At 42.8% G+C, this 15,392-nt stretch overlaps 1 protein-coding gene across 1 annotated transcript in view; it reads left to right on the top strand.

The window, feature by feature from the left end:
• The window catches only part of wdhd1 (WD repeat and HMG-box DNA binding protein 1), an 18,551-nt gene extending 3,245 nt beyond the window's left edge, over window positions 1–15,306 (top strand). The window contains exons 5-26 of the mRNA XM_063480246.1: window positions 1,925–2,036; window positions 2,332–2,382; window positions 2,465–2,560; window positions 2,644–2,736; window positions 4,316–4,422; window positions 4,781–4,922; window positions 5,379–5,583; window positions 6,732–6,913; window positions 6,987–7,171; window positions 7,249–7,490; window positions 7,824–7,961; window positions 8,072–8,228; window positions 8,391–8,505; window positions 8,638–8,769; window positions 8,851–9,074; window positions 9,787–9,941; window positions 10,038–10,094; window positions 10,317–10,348; window positions 11,296–11,460; window positions 11,590–11,732; window positions 11,854–11,989; window positions 14,950–15,306. Of these exons, the coding sequence (XP_063336316.1) occupies window positions 1,925–2,036; window positions 2,332–2,382; window positions 2,465–2,560; window positions 2,644–2,736; window positions 4,316–4,422; window positions 4,781–4,922; window positions 5,379–5,583; window positions 6,732–6,913; window positions 6,987–7,171; window positions 7,249–7,490; window positions 7,824–7,961; window positions 8,072–8,228; window positions 8,391–8,505; window positions 8,638–8,769; window positions 8,851–9,074; window positions 9,787–9,941; window positions 10,038–10,094; window positions 10,317–10,348; window positions 11,296–11,460; window positions 11,590–11,732; window positions 11,854–11,989; window positions 14,950–15,135 (3,055 nt within the window). The 3' untranslated portion in view covers window positions 15,136–15,306. The remainder of the gene's footprint in view (window positions 1–1,924; window positions 2,037–2,331; window positions 2,383–2,464; window positions 2,561–2,643; window positions 2,737–4,315; window positions 4,423–4,780; window positions 4,923–5,378; window positions 5,584–6,731; window positions 6,914–6,986; window positions 7,172–7,248; window positions 7,491–7,823; window positions 7,962–8,071; window positions 8,229–8,390; window positions 8,506–8,637; window positions 8,770–8,850; window positions 9,075–9,786; window positions 9,942–10,037; window positions 10,095–10,316; window positions 10,349–11,295; window positions 11,461–11,589; window positions 11,733–11,853; window positions 11,990–14,949) is intronic.
• Window positions 15,307–15,392: the final 86 nt, after the last annotated feature.

Here is a 15,392-nt window from a genome sequence, read left to right as displayed (position 1 = left end):
AAGCTATTGGGGTGTTTAGCTGCAGACGGGAGGCCGTATTCCGTTGTGCAAAACAAGGGGTTTAAACTATGATGAACGTGCTTGAGCCACGCTATGATATCCCGTTCACGTCCACTTTAGTGGCAAGATCGTTCCAAGCATGTATGAGCAGGAAAAGATTTAAGTTGTGGCTGAACTGTCCCAGGCATCTTCTGTTGCCCTAACTACTACAAATGGGTGGACCTCCAGGGCAATGGAAAGCTACGTGACCGTGACAGCTCATTATATCACAGCAGAGTGCGATATAATGAGCGGTATGTATTATTGTAGGGTCTACCTTACAATATAAAGCGCCTTGAGGCGACTGTTGTTGTGATTTGCCGCTTTATAAATAAAATTGAATTGAATTGAATTGAGTGGTAGATACAAAGCCCTGTACTGCCCTATATTGTACCATAATTTTTTTTTAATAATTGCGTGGAATGAGTCTTGAGTTGAATGTTTTTAACAGGCAAAAAATACTTCAATAAGTAAATGTTACATTTTTGTCTTTTTTCTTTTTTTGCTGATCCGAAAATTGATCCGATCCGTGACTTAAAACCGTGATTTAATCCGAACCGTGAGATTTTTGATCCGTTGCACCACTAGTCTGAGAGTGGGTCCAAGGATATCATCCCGATACCTATTAGCAGTCATGGTTTTGTTGCCTAGCCTGTAGAGAATTGTGCATCCCTCCATGGATATGCCTCCCTAGATCATCACTGATCCACCACCAAATCGGTCATGCTGAATAATGTATAACGTTCTCTACGGCTTCTCCAGACATTTTCGCACGTACCTGCTCTTGTCTGTAAAAAGCACAGGGTGCCAGTCATTGACCTGTTAATTCTGGTATTCAATGGCTAATGTAAGTCAGGCTCCATGGTGAGTACAGAGTGAGCACAGGGCCCAGTCGGGGACCTAGGATCCTCAAGCCACCCTCATGAGGTCTCACCTTGTATCTCTAGCAATAATCATCCTGTTCCTCCTTGCACAAAGGAGCAGATACTGATGGGTTAAGGACTTTCTACTGTCCTGTCCAGCTCTCCTAGATTAACTGTCCCAGCACTGGAGTCTCCTTGAGACTGTGCTGGAAGACACAGCAAACCTTCTGGCAATGGCATGTATTGATGTGCTGGAAGAGTTGGACTACCTGTGACCTCACACCTGACATGACCTGATGCCAGTCTGTATCATGCTGAGAAAAACCTTCAGAATTAATTGAGCTACAGCTGACCAGACACACTCATGTGTTGCTTCTGTGATATTTTCCACCAATGATGCTGAAAGATGAACAAATGTCACTTCTGCTTTGCTAAACCATGCACGTCCACTCTGCCTCAATTTCTCCCGTGGCACCTGGTGAGGCAGTCGTGCGTAACGGGATTGTTCCCCCCTCAGGTGTGCGTGCGTGTGTGTGTGTGCGTGTTTATGGCTACAGCGCAAGGTTATCCCATTAGGTTCATTATTGTTCCTTCAGTGCAGAATCAGCTCCACACAGCTGTGATGTTTCCAGCTCGCAGACGGATTGGTTTCTGATTAGTCCAGATTGGAGATAAACGTGTGTTTGCTGCCAGAAATGATTTGCCCTAAACAGGTTTATGACAGTAATAAAAGCACAGAGCAAGGTGCCGTATTGATGCTGCTATTTTCACTCTGGTAATTTCAGTAGTGGGATTGATTGTTCAGATTCAGGCATCTGTGGCTGTTAGGGCAGATTCGGCATCTACCTTCTGGTAGACGGTGAAGGAAATCTGTAATGTTTTGCTCCTCTTGTTCACTGATTTGACAATTTGCACTTGTGTTAGGTCACAGCTGATGTACCCTTCCTCTCAACTATGCCGCTGCTCACTGGCAGGCAGTCAGTGACGTGTGAACACAGCTTACCTTTCTCCTTTTTCCACAGTGACTTCATGGTTAAGGTGGTGGAGGTGTCAGACAGCAGTCAACAGAAAACCCTCAGGGGTCACGAGGCACCTGTCCTCAGCGTCGCCTTTGACCCCAAAGATGACTTCTTGGTGAGTGAACCTTGTGTCTGAAAGCAGAAATTCAACACAGAGGCTGAAGTGAGTATTTGTGTTGAGTTACAAATGGGACAATATCTTCATTTCATTGCAACTTTATATGAACTCACGCCCCATTGTTCCTCCTCATATTACTGTGGTTACTTCCATTTAGAGTTTTAATTTAAATGTATAAATACAAAAGAGAACCACACAGTGTTTATAAAAAAAAAAAAAAAAAGGAGAGAAGAGAATTTATAACCTGAGCACACCTGTCGTACATTACATCACTGTCGCCTTTGTCTTTCAGGCCTCTGCTAGCTGTGATGGCTCTGTGGTGGTGTGGAATATTGAGGAGCAGGTACATCAGCATTTCAGCACTTTTCAATTAGAAAAATGCACATAATTCTGATTTTCTACATGATTTTTATCTTCTTTCTCAGACTCAGGTGATCAGTTGGCCTCTGCTGCAGAAGTCAAATGACGTCACTAACACCAAGTCTCTGTGTCGTTTGGCCTGGCAGCCCGGGATGGGAAAGGTTGGTGACACGTCTCTTTGCTGCCTTGAATGAGAGCGAGAAAGACATAAGTCCTAAAATAACAAAACATTTGCATTTGTCAGTTTTTAGCTGTTCCTGTTGAAACCAAGGTACACCTGTACGAGCGAGGCTCCTGGGGCCACGTGAGCACTCTGTCTGATGATCTGCTCACACAGGTGAGGTCCAGTATTGTCCACGTGGTGATGAGGCATACAGGAGACTGGCCTGTACTGTCATGGTGTACTATTGTGTGTACTGCATGTCACATATGCACATTGTACACCTGACTATCAGTATAAGCAGTATTTGTTGTAACTGTGTACATGGCCTCACAATCCTGTCTAGGACATCAATATGCTGATATATTTGTATGCTAATGCTAAATAGTACAGCAATAATTAGCACTACTTTTGGCATCATGACCAAAGACTGTATGTTAAAGATGGAAGCGGCATCTGGGACATCACTTTTTTTGGTTGGACTGGGATGTTTTTCTGTATTAAAAATGAATACATTTAGTTTGAAGGGTGGACTGTTAAGTTATCAGCTAGCACTACCAAGCTTGGGATGCAAGTTAAATTCGTACACTGTAGGGGTGAAACACGCAGACATGCATTACTTATTTAATGCTGAGGACCAGGCTAATAAAATAATAGAACTGGACTTGCCACCTGGATGGCCTTTACTACACAGCAGGATAATTGCAAAAGACACTGACAGTGCAAACACAGGTTTTAAAATAAAGTTCTGGGTTTAGAAAGAAAGTATTCACTACAGAAATACAAAGTGAAAATGTTAATGGACTGTTTGATACAATGGGAGAATCACTGTGTGAAACCACTCTGTGATTACAGCACTTAGATAAAAGGCTAGATACGATTATTTTTTTGAAGAAGGTTTAGCTTGAGACTGCTTAAATACTATATGAACAAAGTACTAACTGTCTATAGGTTAAGCCATTGAAGTCCACACCATGAAGCTCCCACCACACAGTTTTTGTGATCTTAATGCCTGAGGAGGTTTGAACTCTGCAGTTACTGAGTCAGCAGAGCACTGGAGGCTTTTACACCCTGTGCACCTCAGCACTTGGTGACCCCGCTCTGTAACTTGACATGTTCCTAAACCCTTCCACTTTGCAACAATATCATTTACAATAGATCCTGAAATATCTGTGAGGGAAGAAGTTTAATTAACTGCATTGTTGCCATGATGGCTTCCTGTTGCAGCACCTCACTCTTTAGCATGACTCATTCTATTTGCTCTTCAAAACTTTGTGAAAGTAGTCTGATACGAGTTTATGAGTCACTTCTTCCCCTCGTATGAATTTTTAATTGATTAATTCTAGGTTTATGAGAACACATCAGTTTGTTGGAAGATGTAATTACAAATGAAGATATATATTTTTGAGTACAATGTTCTTTTATGTTTTAAATAACCTTAAAAAAATTACTGACTGTACCTTTTAGCAGGTGTGGCCGGGTACTTTTGTTCATAGTATATATATTATTCACTTCTTAGTCTGACCTTAGAAGAGAATTGAATGGTAGTTTTATTTCATTAAAGGTATATTTAATTTATTTTAAACCCCTTTGTGAGAGTTTTTACTGTTTTTTTTTTTTTTTTTTTTTTTTTTTTTTTTTAAATTATTATTATTATTAAAACCAGTGAGTTACTCAGATATTAAATAGCCGAAACAACTCAATCATTATTTTTTGTTTTTTCTTAAATTTGATTTCCCCTCCTTACTTTTTGCAGCCCATTAACGTGGTGTCTTGGTCTCCTTGCGAGCGTTTCCTGGCAGCTGGCTGCGTGGGGGGTTTACTTACAGTGTGGGACGTGAACAGCAAGCTGTGTGTGGAAAGGTAGGAAACAAAGCTGTGCAGATGCGGAGTGAATTTAAAAGCATATATATGACGGGTAAAGGGTAAACCAGTTTAGGGGACTGATGCTGATGAAATTGTTTACCTTGGTTCCCAGTGCTTGAGGGCTAAAGATAACCAAGACCTAAAGGCTGGTGTCATCATTAAAGGAATAGTTTATTATGTGTTTTCCCCCTCCCCCAGTATTTGTATTGAACAAATCGTGTGTTCTTTCTTGGGCTTTCTTTATATAGTTTGTGCACAGATGATGTCAATCTTCTTGTAGTCTCTGCCAAAAAGCAACATTGAACAGTAGATGTTGCTCATCGCTAAAGTTTAAGCTTTCTGCTCTCTGCTGTAGGCAGAAACACGAGAAAGGCTTCACAGTGTGCAGTTTGGCCTGGCATCCATCAGGCAGCCAGATTGCCTACACGGACACAGAGGGCTGCCTGGGCCTGCTGGACGGGCTCGGCACCTCCACAGCTGACAACAATACGACCAAGGTACTGCTCAAGTAACCTTTTTTTGTACCCCCTCTGTACATCCCTGTACCATGAAGTAAGATTTTGAGACTCATCCAGCTCTGCAGGTTATCGTTCTTCATTAGATTAGCTGGGATAGATCTCTGCAGTAATAAAAGGAAATCTAACTACAGAAAAGTCACTTGTAAAACATAAATTTACAGGTCAAACCTTTAAAATCAGGAAGTTATCACTACATTTTTTTTAATGTCTTTTAGCGTTATTGCATATTCTTTGCATGTGTCACTCCACCTTCACCTCAGTGCAGGAACAACAGCATCCATAGATTGTTAAGTTACCAGATTGCATTTATAACCAGTTGAGCGTCGTTTGCGGTTAGTTCATAACACAACTGTAAACACGCCCGGCTTCAAAGTCTCCCTTTTTTTCTTTTGTTCGGTTAAATTCAAGCTGCTTAAATCTGTCATGGACTTTCAGCAGGTCGCTGCAAAAAAGCCTGCAAAAGACTACGATGACCTGTTTGATGATGACGATGACAGACTGATGGATGAAGGACTGAGTGACACCAAGTCTCCAGCTAAGAAAGCCGTTGGCTGGGACGATGACGATGACGATTTCCTGGTGCCTGCGACTGGGCGGGTGAAGAACAGAGGAACGTTCCTGGACGACGAGAACTCACTAGGTGGGTGAAGATGGGGTCATTGAGGGGGCGAATACAGATGGAAGATAAAAGCGAGGTGCCCTGGCCATCACAAGCTCCTGCTGTACCTAACTATTATTTTCATCATTGATTGATCTTGCAGTTATGTTCTCGAGCAATAGTTTGGTCCTTAAAATGTCAGAAATAATTGAAAATGTATTACAAAACACAGGAAACACAACGTTCAAAGATCGAGATTAGGAAATTAGAAATTCTTGCGAAGAAGGGATGGCACTAGCTGTCTTTTTCTTTTAAGTGGGACTAAATAACTTTATGTTAAATATGTTAAAACTATATTATTACTACACAGAAATAAAATTTCGTTGAAAGATTATTTTTGGTTTCGACTGATTCCTGTAAAATATATAGCATCAAAGTCTTGTGTTTTCAGGATTTTTCCAGACCTACCTTGGGTCTTTGGATTTGATTAGGCACTTAAGTATGAATGGAGTGCCTGAGTGGAAACGCCAGAGTCTGCGTTATCTTATTTAACAGGGACATGCATTTTATGCTCTAGTAAATGAGACTTATGTTACAAAATGCAGGTTAAAATGATCTTTATTGCAGTCTTGGTTATTATTCTTTGAAGGGAGGCTGAAAGCTTTTCTGTGTGCAGGAAAAAACAGATTCAACTTTGTGAAAGAAGCAAAAAAAATCTTAACTGAAAAGCTAAATTGCAAAGGTTCAACATCAAAACAAGTGTTTAGAGTTTTTATTTGAATTTTGATCAGAAAGTCTGTAGCATGAACTTGGATTTCAGGCTCAGGAGGCACAGTTACAACTCAGTTGTTTGCATGAATTTCCACCACCTGCAGTCAATGTTTAACCTGTTAATTATCCTTATGTTTGTCACCATTGTAAGCAAAGCAAATGTTTCCTAAAGTCAGCACTATCTAGTGGATAAGGCAGTGAAGTTTGTCTTTGTGCAGGTTAGCCTATCGCTGTCTTTAACTGGTAATGTTAATCTGTGGGGAAAAAAATAATTGGGTGATTAAAGTCACAAGGTGTTCAGATTTTAGAAGAAGTGAAACTGTAATCATCACAGCATGTCTCAGCATACATCTCACATGAATGGAGACATCACCTGAAATTATTCCATTTATTCTTTTGTTTTTGTCTTTTTCATTCAGACACAGGATCACTGAAGCTCGGTCAGGACAAATTTTGGGACGATGACGCAGGCAGTTCTGTGGCACCTGCAGCGGCCCCGGTGGCGCCCCTGCGTCCTGTCTATGAGGGGCCCGTGCCAACTCCTCCCCAGAAAGCCTTCCAGCCGGGCTCCACCCCTGCACATCTCACACACCGCTTCATGGTAGGACACACTGAGAGTCATTACACTGTAAATCTGAGTTGCTCGCATGTCATAACAGCAAACTGTGCCTCAGATGTGGAACTCCGTGGGTATAGTGCGAGGCTACAACGACGAGCAGGACAACGCCATCGATGTGGAGTTTCACGACACGGCCGTGCACCACGCCATGCACCTCACCAACTCACTGGGTCACACCGTGGCTGATCTCTCCCAGGAGGCCGTGCTGCTGGCCTGCCCCAGCACAGAAGAGCTCGCTAGGTAAAACTTCCACCTTACTTGCTTCTGGGGATTTTTTTTTTTCTTCCCTTTCAGTAATTTCCCCCCTCTCTCTCCAGTAAGCTGCAGTGCCTTCACTTCTCCTCGTGGGACACCAATAAGGAGTGGATGGTCGACCTTCCTAAAGGGGAGGACGTGAGGGCGCTTTGTCTGGGTCAAGGCTGGGCAGCAATCGCCACCAGCACGCTGATGATCAGGCTCTTCTCCATCGGAGGAGTGCAGAGAGAATTGTTCAGCCTGCCGGGGCCTGTGGTCTGCATGGCAGGACACGGAGAGCAGCTGCTCATCGTCTACCATCGGGGTTAGAGACACACTCTTCTGTGATAATCAGCACATTGCATGTGCTTGTGCGGTTCAGAAATAAAATTAGGAATTATTTATTTATTCTTAGTTTTGTGATGTAACTGTCGGTGTGTCATTGTTGCATGTCAGTTCCGTTCATTCAGTTTACTTTCCACCACATGGAGTCAGCACAGAGTGAAAATGTAAAATGTGCATCACAAGAGATGAGAGTAAAGGCCATCCCCCACTGTTAAGCTGTGATCTGGAAATTTCCACTCTCTCCAAATAGAAGTACTGCAGCTTGCAGTGTTATCTTCCTGCTCTTTACATGTGTCTCATTTTCCACCACCAGCTACAGGTTTCGATGGAGAACAGGCTCTGGGTGTCCAGCTGCTGCAGTTCAGTCGAAAGAAGAGGCAACTCATCAGTGGCGAACCCCTCCCCCTCTCTCAAAAATCCTACTTGTCTTGGCTCGGCTTCACAGCTGAGGGTCAGTATGTCAAGATATTATAATATGAAAGAATCTCATGAGAAGCATCATTACTTTGCTGCTGGTGATTTGGAACAACCCAACCTGGAATACATCTCGTGGTCTTTCAGGTACCCCGTGCTATGTGGATTCAGACGGCGTGGTGCGAATGCTGAACCGCTCCCTGGGCAACACATGGACTCCAGTGTGCAACACCAGGGAGACCTGCAAGAGCAAATCAGATCACTACTGGGTGGTTGGAGTGCACGAGAACCCTCAGCAGCTCAGGTGAGCTTTCATCTGCATCACAGCTCATTGATTTAGCAGCTTGAACAGGAAATAAAAAGTGACTGACTAAACTAATGCATTCAGTGCATATGAGCTGATCCTCGATGCTGGTTAATTATTGCTTCTTAGAGGCTGACATTCCTTCTGTCCTCGTCCTGTTAGGTGTATTCCATGTAAAGGCTCCAGGTATCCTCCCACCCTGCCAAGACCAGCCGTGGCCATCCTACCCTTCAAGCTGCCCCTGTGTCAGACCACAACAGAGAAGGGGCAGATGGAGGTAAATAAACACAAGAATGAGCACCTGGAAAATGGGTTATCGAAGTAATCCAGTCCTCAGATCTTTTCAGTTGGCTCAGTGGTGTCATGGATCCAGTAACAGCTGAGCGTATCCTCCTCTGTTGTTATTCAGGAGCAGTTCTGGCGTTCGGTCCTTTTCCACAACCACTACAGCTTCCTGTCCTCCAGCGGCTACGAAATAGATGAAGACGCTCAGAATCAGTCCCAGAAGGAGCAGCAGGAGCTGCTCATGAAGATGTTTGCAGTAAGTGTGAACGCCGCAAACACTTGGTGATCGAGACACTCCCAAAGTAAAGATTTGTTTAGAGTTGTTGTTTTCTTACAGTTGTCCTGCAAACTGGAGCGAGAGTTTCGCTGTGTGGAGCTGGCAGAGATGATGACCCAGAATGTGGTGACTCTGGCCATACGATATGCATCCCGATCCAGACGCATGGCCCTCGCACAGCGGCTCAGTGAGATTGCCCTGGAGAAATCCAACCAGATGCAGGAAGAAGAGCAAGAGGAGCAGGAAGAGGAGCCTGAATACTCCAGCACGAGACGGAGCTCTGGGTAATGTCAAAAAGCATGCATCACTTTCACTGTTTGTGTAAATTAATCTGAACTGCCTGGCTTTGGCCAAAATAACAAACATCACCCTTTATGGGTGACTAGCCTATAGCAGTGTCAGATGACTTCACGTCACCGCTGAGCGCAGCATAGATACCACACATCGAGTGTGTCGTTTCAATAAAATTATCTTTATCAAAGCAGGTCAGCTGATACATGTTCTTGAACGAGATGGTTACTTGGTTAAAAAAGCAATTCAGTTCAATTCAATTTTATTTATATAGCGTCAAATCACAACAACAGTCGCTTCAAGGTGCTTTATATTGTACAGTAGATCGTACAATAATAGATACAGAGGAAAAACCCAACAATCATATGACCCCCTATGAGCAAGCACTTTGGCGACAGTGGGAAGGAAAAACTTTTAACAGGAAGAAACCTCCGGCAGAACCAGGCTCAGGGAGGGGCGGCCATGGGTTGGGGTGAGAGAAGGAAAAAAAGCAGAGCTCTTTTATGATGTGAAACCTTGAACAATTTTTTTTTAAAATATAGGTTATTTATATGTTATTTTTATATGGATGAAGGAAGAAAAAATATCAACCATGTAACATTTATTGCAGCATTTTAAGTGTAAAACCTTCACCAGTCTCCTCCAATTTATTTTATAGTTTACAAACAGATTAAAAACAGCAGTATTCGCTCTCTTTTTGCACAGGTATGGCCACACCGACGTCACAGCGGGAGGACGTTACAGCAGAAGACAAAATCGGCAGGAGGAGCAAGAGGATGAGGAGGAAAGAGGAGAAGAGCTCATGGAGGAAGAGGACGGACAGGAGATGGAGCCGGAGGAGGCGACAGAAACAAAAAAACGTCAGTTCCACCTCTTACTTCTGCTCGCTTTGCACAAGTTGCCAGTGCTGCTGCTAACATGCAAACACGCCTCCTCCATGTCTGTATGTCTGTCAGGTGTGAACCCGTTTGCTAAAGAAGCCGGCTCGCCCATCAAGCCGTCTCCGACACCAAGTGAGTAAACGCATCCTCCTCATGTTGTACACTTGTGGTGTCTCTGTCAGTGGAGTTTTAGCTGGGTTTGATTTCATTTCATTTGATTTCATTTCAAGTCCCATCAACCAAGCCCATTTTAATATTCAAATATGAAACAAGACCAGTTATTAGGTGTTGAATGAAGAATTTGGTCAGCCAATTTTATCTGAATCACTTCCCAATGTGTCTCTTGTTTTTCAGTTGGTAAAATGGGACGTGCAAATCCTTTTAAGGTAAGAACTGTGACTTCTTAAATTTTCATTTCGTCAAAATCAAGGATGTGGTCTCATTATAGCCCTTTTCCAATATTACCTATACGACTCGGTACCAGGTGCTTTTTTTACAACATGCTTGGCCGGGGTTCCAGGCGATCTGATGAGGTCTTATGAGACTGCCAACTCCTTTGTTGTGGCATTTGTGGTGCACACAGATGACGTCACAGGACGTTCGGCCGTGTTGCTATAACGACCCCACATACATTAGGTAGCACTCGATTGTAATAGAAAACAAGTCCACTTGCTCAAGCCAATCCGAGTAGGTACTAATGGAAAAAGGCTTTTAGTCATTTTTTGATGTTTAACCATTAGTAAAAGACAAAGGACTCTTTTGGTTTTGAATATGAATAAAGACTGTAAGAGGTTTAAAGAGAGAGAAGTGGTTGTTAAGAAGGTTTAGCTTATTCCTCAGAGAGATCACTTTCATCTCTCCTGTCTGTCTGTGGAGCTGCTTTTAAATGCACCGTGTGGAGTCTGAACAGCAGCCTCTGTTGGCCAGCAGGAGCTGACTCGGGTTGCAAAAAGAAGATCTGTACACAACTCTGTAAGAAAGCTACCCCATTGCACACTGACTTCTCTTTCCCACTCAGAGTGAGATAAACACTAAGGCAGGGTTTAAGTATTGGCTAGCCTTCAAGGCTCAGTTAACTGCAGTATAAAAACTAAAACGATGGGTGAAATCACTTTCCTGTCTCCATCTTTTATATACAGGCTTTCTTTTTAATGAAGTACCTGGTAAGCCACCGGGTGTGGCTCAGTCACCTTGGAGTCAGTGGCAAAGAAGAAGAAGAAACGCACTGTGTTTTTGTTGTTGCTGTTTTTCATGTGATTTGTTGACTATAAGGAACATATACAATATCTTTAAGATTTTTCTTTAAATTCTGTTATTGCTTTGGTGTGTTCAGGTTCCTGGTTTGGGGAAAATGTCAGCTTCATCCAGTCAGCCGCGAGTAACAAACATCCTGGACAACATGACGTCCAGCAAGAAGTCAGCTCAGCTCAGCAGCTCTGGGGGGAAACCCAGCAAAAGTCCCATCCTCAAACCTCTGGCCCCCAAGCCAAAAACCAAGGTACCGTCTCAGAAATTAAAGCTGTAGCATGTTTCCACATAGCTGTGCCGAGGTCTCAAAATGATAGTACCTGGAAAAGATAATGCATCTTTCAAAACAATAAAATGTCCTTTTTTTTTTCCTGTGAAGACTCAGTCTACTCTGCTGCAGATGGCTGCCACAAAGACCTCTAATAAGAAGGCTCAGGAGAACACAGAGCCAGCTGCAAATCTGCAGAAACGATCAGACACCCCGCCTCCAGCACCACCTGCAGATAACTCTGAAAACAAGAGGTAAAAGATTTCAAAGAAAGAAACGGCTAGACCCTTCGAACACTGGGATGTTCAAAAACAGATTCTACATGTAGAGCGTTTTTAAACAGGGCAGCATTTCTCGTTTTCTCTGTGCATTTAGGCCAAAGACAGGCTTCCAGCTTTGGTTGGAGGAGAACAGGAAGAGTATCCTAGCCGACAACCCTGACCTGGAAGAGACCGACGTCATCAAGGAGGCTATGGGACGCTTCAGGACGCTGTCGGCGGAGGAGAGACTGGTATGACACATCGAGGGTTTTAGAGAGGAGGGGGGTTGCTAAAACAGTGATGTCAAAAAATTCCAAAGCTGTCCAGTGATTGGAGTCTTTGGCAGGTTGATCCTCAACCCCCGGAGCCCCTGTTGACACCCTTGTCTATAATTTCAGTAACCCAACTGAAATTGTAAATGCAGAGAATCCCATTTTCAGCCCTCCACTTGTAAGGATTCTTTAAAGTTTTATGTGGGTGTGCACAATTTGCAGTTTTCATTAGCTGACTTCAGCTTTTGGCCATATTTCTAGTCCAAGCTGATTCCCATTCAGAAATCAAAGATGGTCACGTGTTCAGCAAATTAGAATTTAGTGTTATTCATAATTTAACCATCTAAATTCTTTTAGTCTAGTTTCAGTTGAGAAAATATCATAAAATTATAGTAAACTCGATCTGAAATTGGTTCAGGTGAATAACATATAAAATGTAAGAGTGTGTTGTGCTGATAGCTGCTCCACACTGTTTACAAAGTGTCTTATTTTCTTTCACATCAAATGAGAAATGTATCCATACGTGTACTCTTCTCTTCCTCCCAAGCACTGAAATGTTTTCGCATTTTAATGAGAAGCTGAGAACATGGGAGCTAGTTGTACCGCTTCCCAGCAACAGATCATCTGAAAACTCACCCATCACTAGTCTAACCAGCATAACTGCTTCGAATAGTCTCATCAGTACCGCTTGAGCTGTCCAACCAGCTGAAGCTTTTTATTTTTAAAAATGACTGCAGGTCTACAGATTTGAATAAAATAGATAAGTAGATTCCTAAATATAAAGAAATGTATTCAAAAGTTTAAAATCACTCGATTAAGTTGTTGTACTGTCATTAGAGTCCTGCAGGGTCACATTAACAAAAAAAAAAAAGAAATCCAGGGTTTGGTTTTAACCACTTTTCTCTGAAATGCTGTGTCTCAGCTGTGGTCAGTCAATAGGTGAGTGAATGAGGGTGGTTGTGCCACTAATGACACGCCTCGTCCTTTCATCCAGCCGAGTGCTTCTGTGGTACCCTGGGCCTGACCCTGCATACATCAAGACTCTCAGCAGAAAGCTGGATGACGAGGAAGTGGGGGTGAGGGGATGCCTGTTGCCTGGGAGCCCAGTCAAGTGTGTTTGGGCACCGAGGGCGCAAAGCATTGATGTTATGATAATAATGCATGAGAGACGATCGGTTGGTCAATCAGCAGGAGCATAATTCTGATCCGAATTTTCAGCTGTTCTGAAAGATGAATCCAGAGTGTCGGCTGCACACCCATGATGCACATTTCAGTTTCCACCACATCCAAAAGGTGCTCTGTTAGATTGAGGCCATGCGAGATCATTAGAGTCATTGCCATGTTCAAGAAACCAGTTTAATATGATCTGAGCTTTGCGATATGATACGTTACGTTGCCAGATGTAGTCATCAGAAAATGATGTAGTCATATTAGAAAAACACTGTGGTTATAAAGGGATGGACATGGCCAGCCACAATACTCGTGTAGGCTGTGGAGTTTAAACGATTCTCAGTTAATACAAAGGGACCCCCAGAGTGTGCCAAGAAAATATTCCTACAGCGGAACACCACAATTGTAACCAGTCTAAACTGTTTAAATACTGGGTGGGTTAAATCCACACTCTCATGTTCTTCCTGTCAAATTGTGACCCTAGCATGCAGCAGAAATTGAGACTCATTCAGACCAGGCAGTGTTTTTCCAATCCACCAGTCCTCTTTTGGCAAGCATGTGTGAATTGTACACTTTCTTGTTCTTAGCTGCATATTGTTGGATATTTTCTGTTTTTCACACCATTCTCACACCATAGACTGGTAGCTGTAGTGACATCACAGTTGGCACCTGACACAAAAGATGCAGTGACCATAAAGAAACCATTAAGCTCACAGTGTCAACAGTGAGCAAAACTAGCTTAGAAAAGCTTAGAAAAGTCCACTTACCACAAATGTCAAAAAACAACTGGCTCCCAACACAGCACAGACTGTAGCTGTGGGTTAACATTTTGTTTGCAACAGGGTTAGCGAGCCCCAAAGCTAAAGTTAGCGGGCTAGCCGCTGACCACATTAGTTAGCATTTGACCGTATTAGCTAAAATTAGTCAGACAACAAAAAGAAATATTGACCAGTGCCAGAGGAAAGTATGGTCAGCATGAACAAGACATCATTTCATACCTGCCAGTTATTTTATTTAAACATTCACATTTTTAAAAAAATGAAATTTTCTTTCAAGTTTGAACCAAAGGAGTTGATATGATTTTTATTAGCTTGTATAAGTGCATTTCAGCTGTATGTTTACAGAAAAAGAACCTAGGTGATGGCCCTGCAGGCTTAAGTTTAGCCTAAAACGTCTCGACCATTTTGTGTGTCTGTGTGTGTGCGAGTGTGTGTTGATAAAATTATTCAGTCCATATTCAATAAAGCAGCAGCTGATTAGTGATATGTCAAAGCTTGTACCATCTACCAGCTCTGTAATGGTGCCATTTGTGTGTGTGTTTGCTTGTGTGAATATGCATGGGTTAATGACAGTGTTTCATTAAGCACTGGAGGTGTAGAGTGTGTGTGCGTGTGTGTGTGTGTATGTGTGCGTGCACGTGTGTGTGTGTGTTGCTGGCACTGCACACACCAGGCCTGATGATTCATCCTGGCTCCATTACGTCCAGAAAAGCGCTTCCTTTTGTGTCGGCTTAGAGAAAAGGAGGGGGCTCGAGGAGGGAAAGAGCCAGCAGGCCAAAGAGATGCATGCTGTCAATAGTGATTATACGTGACAGGATGCAATTTCAAACTGCACGCCCGAGTGCCCATGTGTGCGTTTCGTCATCATCACGTAGGTGGTTTGGAGCCTGTATAGAGACGGAACAACAATACAATTTTTTGTTTTTGTAATGTGCAGTAATTAACATGTGCGGTCCTTGTCTATTTTATTCCTCCCCCCCTCTCTTTTAGTCATGGACAGAAAGAGCTAAAGGCCAGAGCGGAGACGCAGCAGATCTGAAGAAGAGGAAAAGAGCAGAAGGAGGAGAAGGCTTGGAAAATGAAAATGAAAAGGCCGAAGCTGATGAAAGTAGTGCCAAGAAGATGTCTTTGGATCCCTCTTCCAAGCTTTCAGCGTTTGCGTTTAACCAAAACTAAACCTCCAGTGAACGGAGATCACATGTATATCAACAACTGCCCTTAGTGTTGGAGACGGATGAGTGTTGTTCAGTAAAAAAGTACGCTTGGTTCTGTTTTTTTGTTTGTTTGTTTGTTTTTTAGACTTACTGTATTTTAACAATTTAATAAATGTAAATGTTTGGTAGTTCACATGTTAGTCTGTGATTTCATTTTGTACAGCTTATTAATCAATTCAAATATTAAAAGAGGATTTGTAAGTTTGAGGGCCTACCTTA

This window comes from Pelmatolapia mariae, linkage group LG1 (assembly GCF_036321145.2).
Source record: "Pelmatolapia mariae isolate MD_Pm_ZW linkage group LG1, Pm_UMD_F_2, whole genome shotgun sequence".
Lineage (NCBI taxonomy): Eukaryota > Metazoa > Chordata > Actinopteri > Cichliformes > Cichlidae > Pelmatolapia > Pelmatolapia mariae.
Note: the sequence above shows the minus strand (reverse complement) of the source record. Positions and strands in the feature narration are given on the sequence as shown.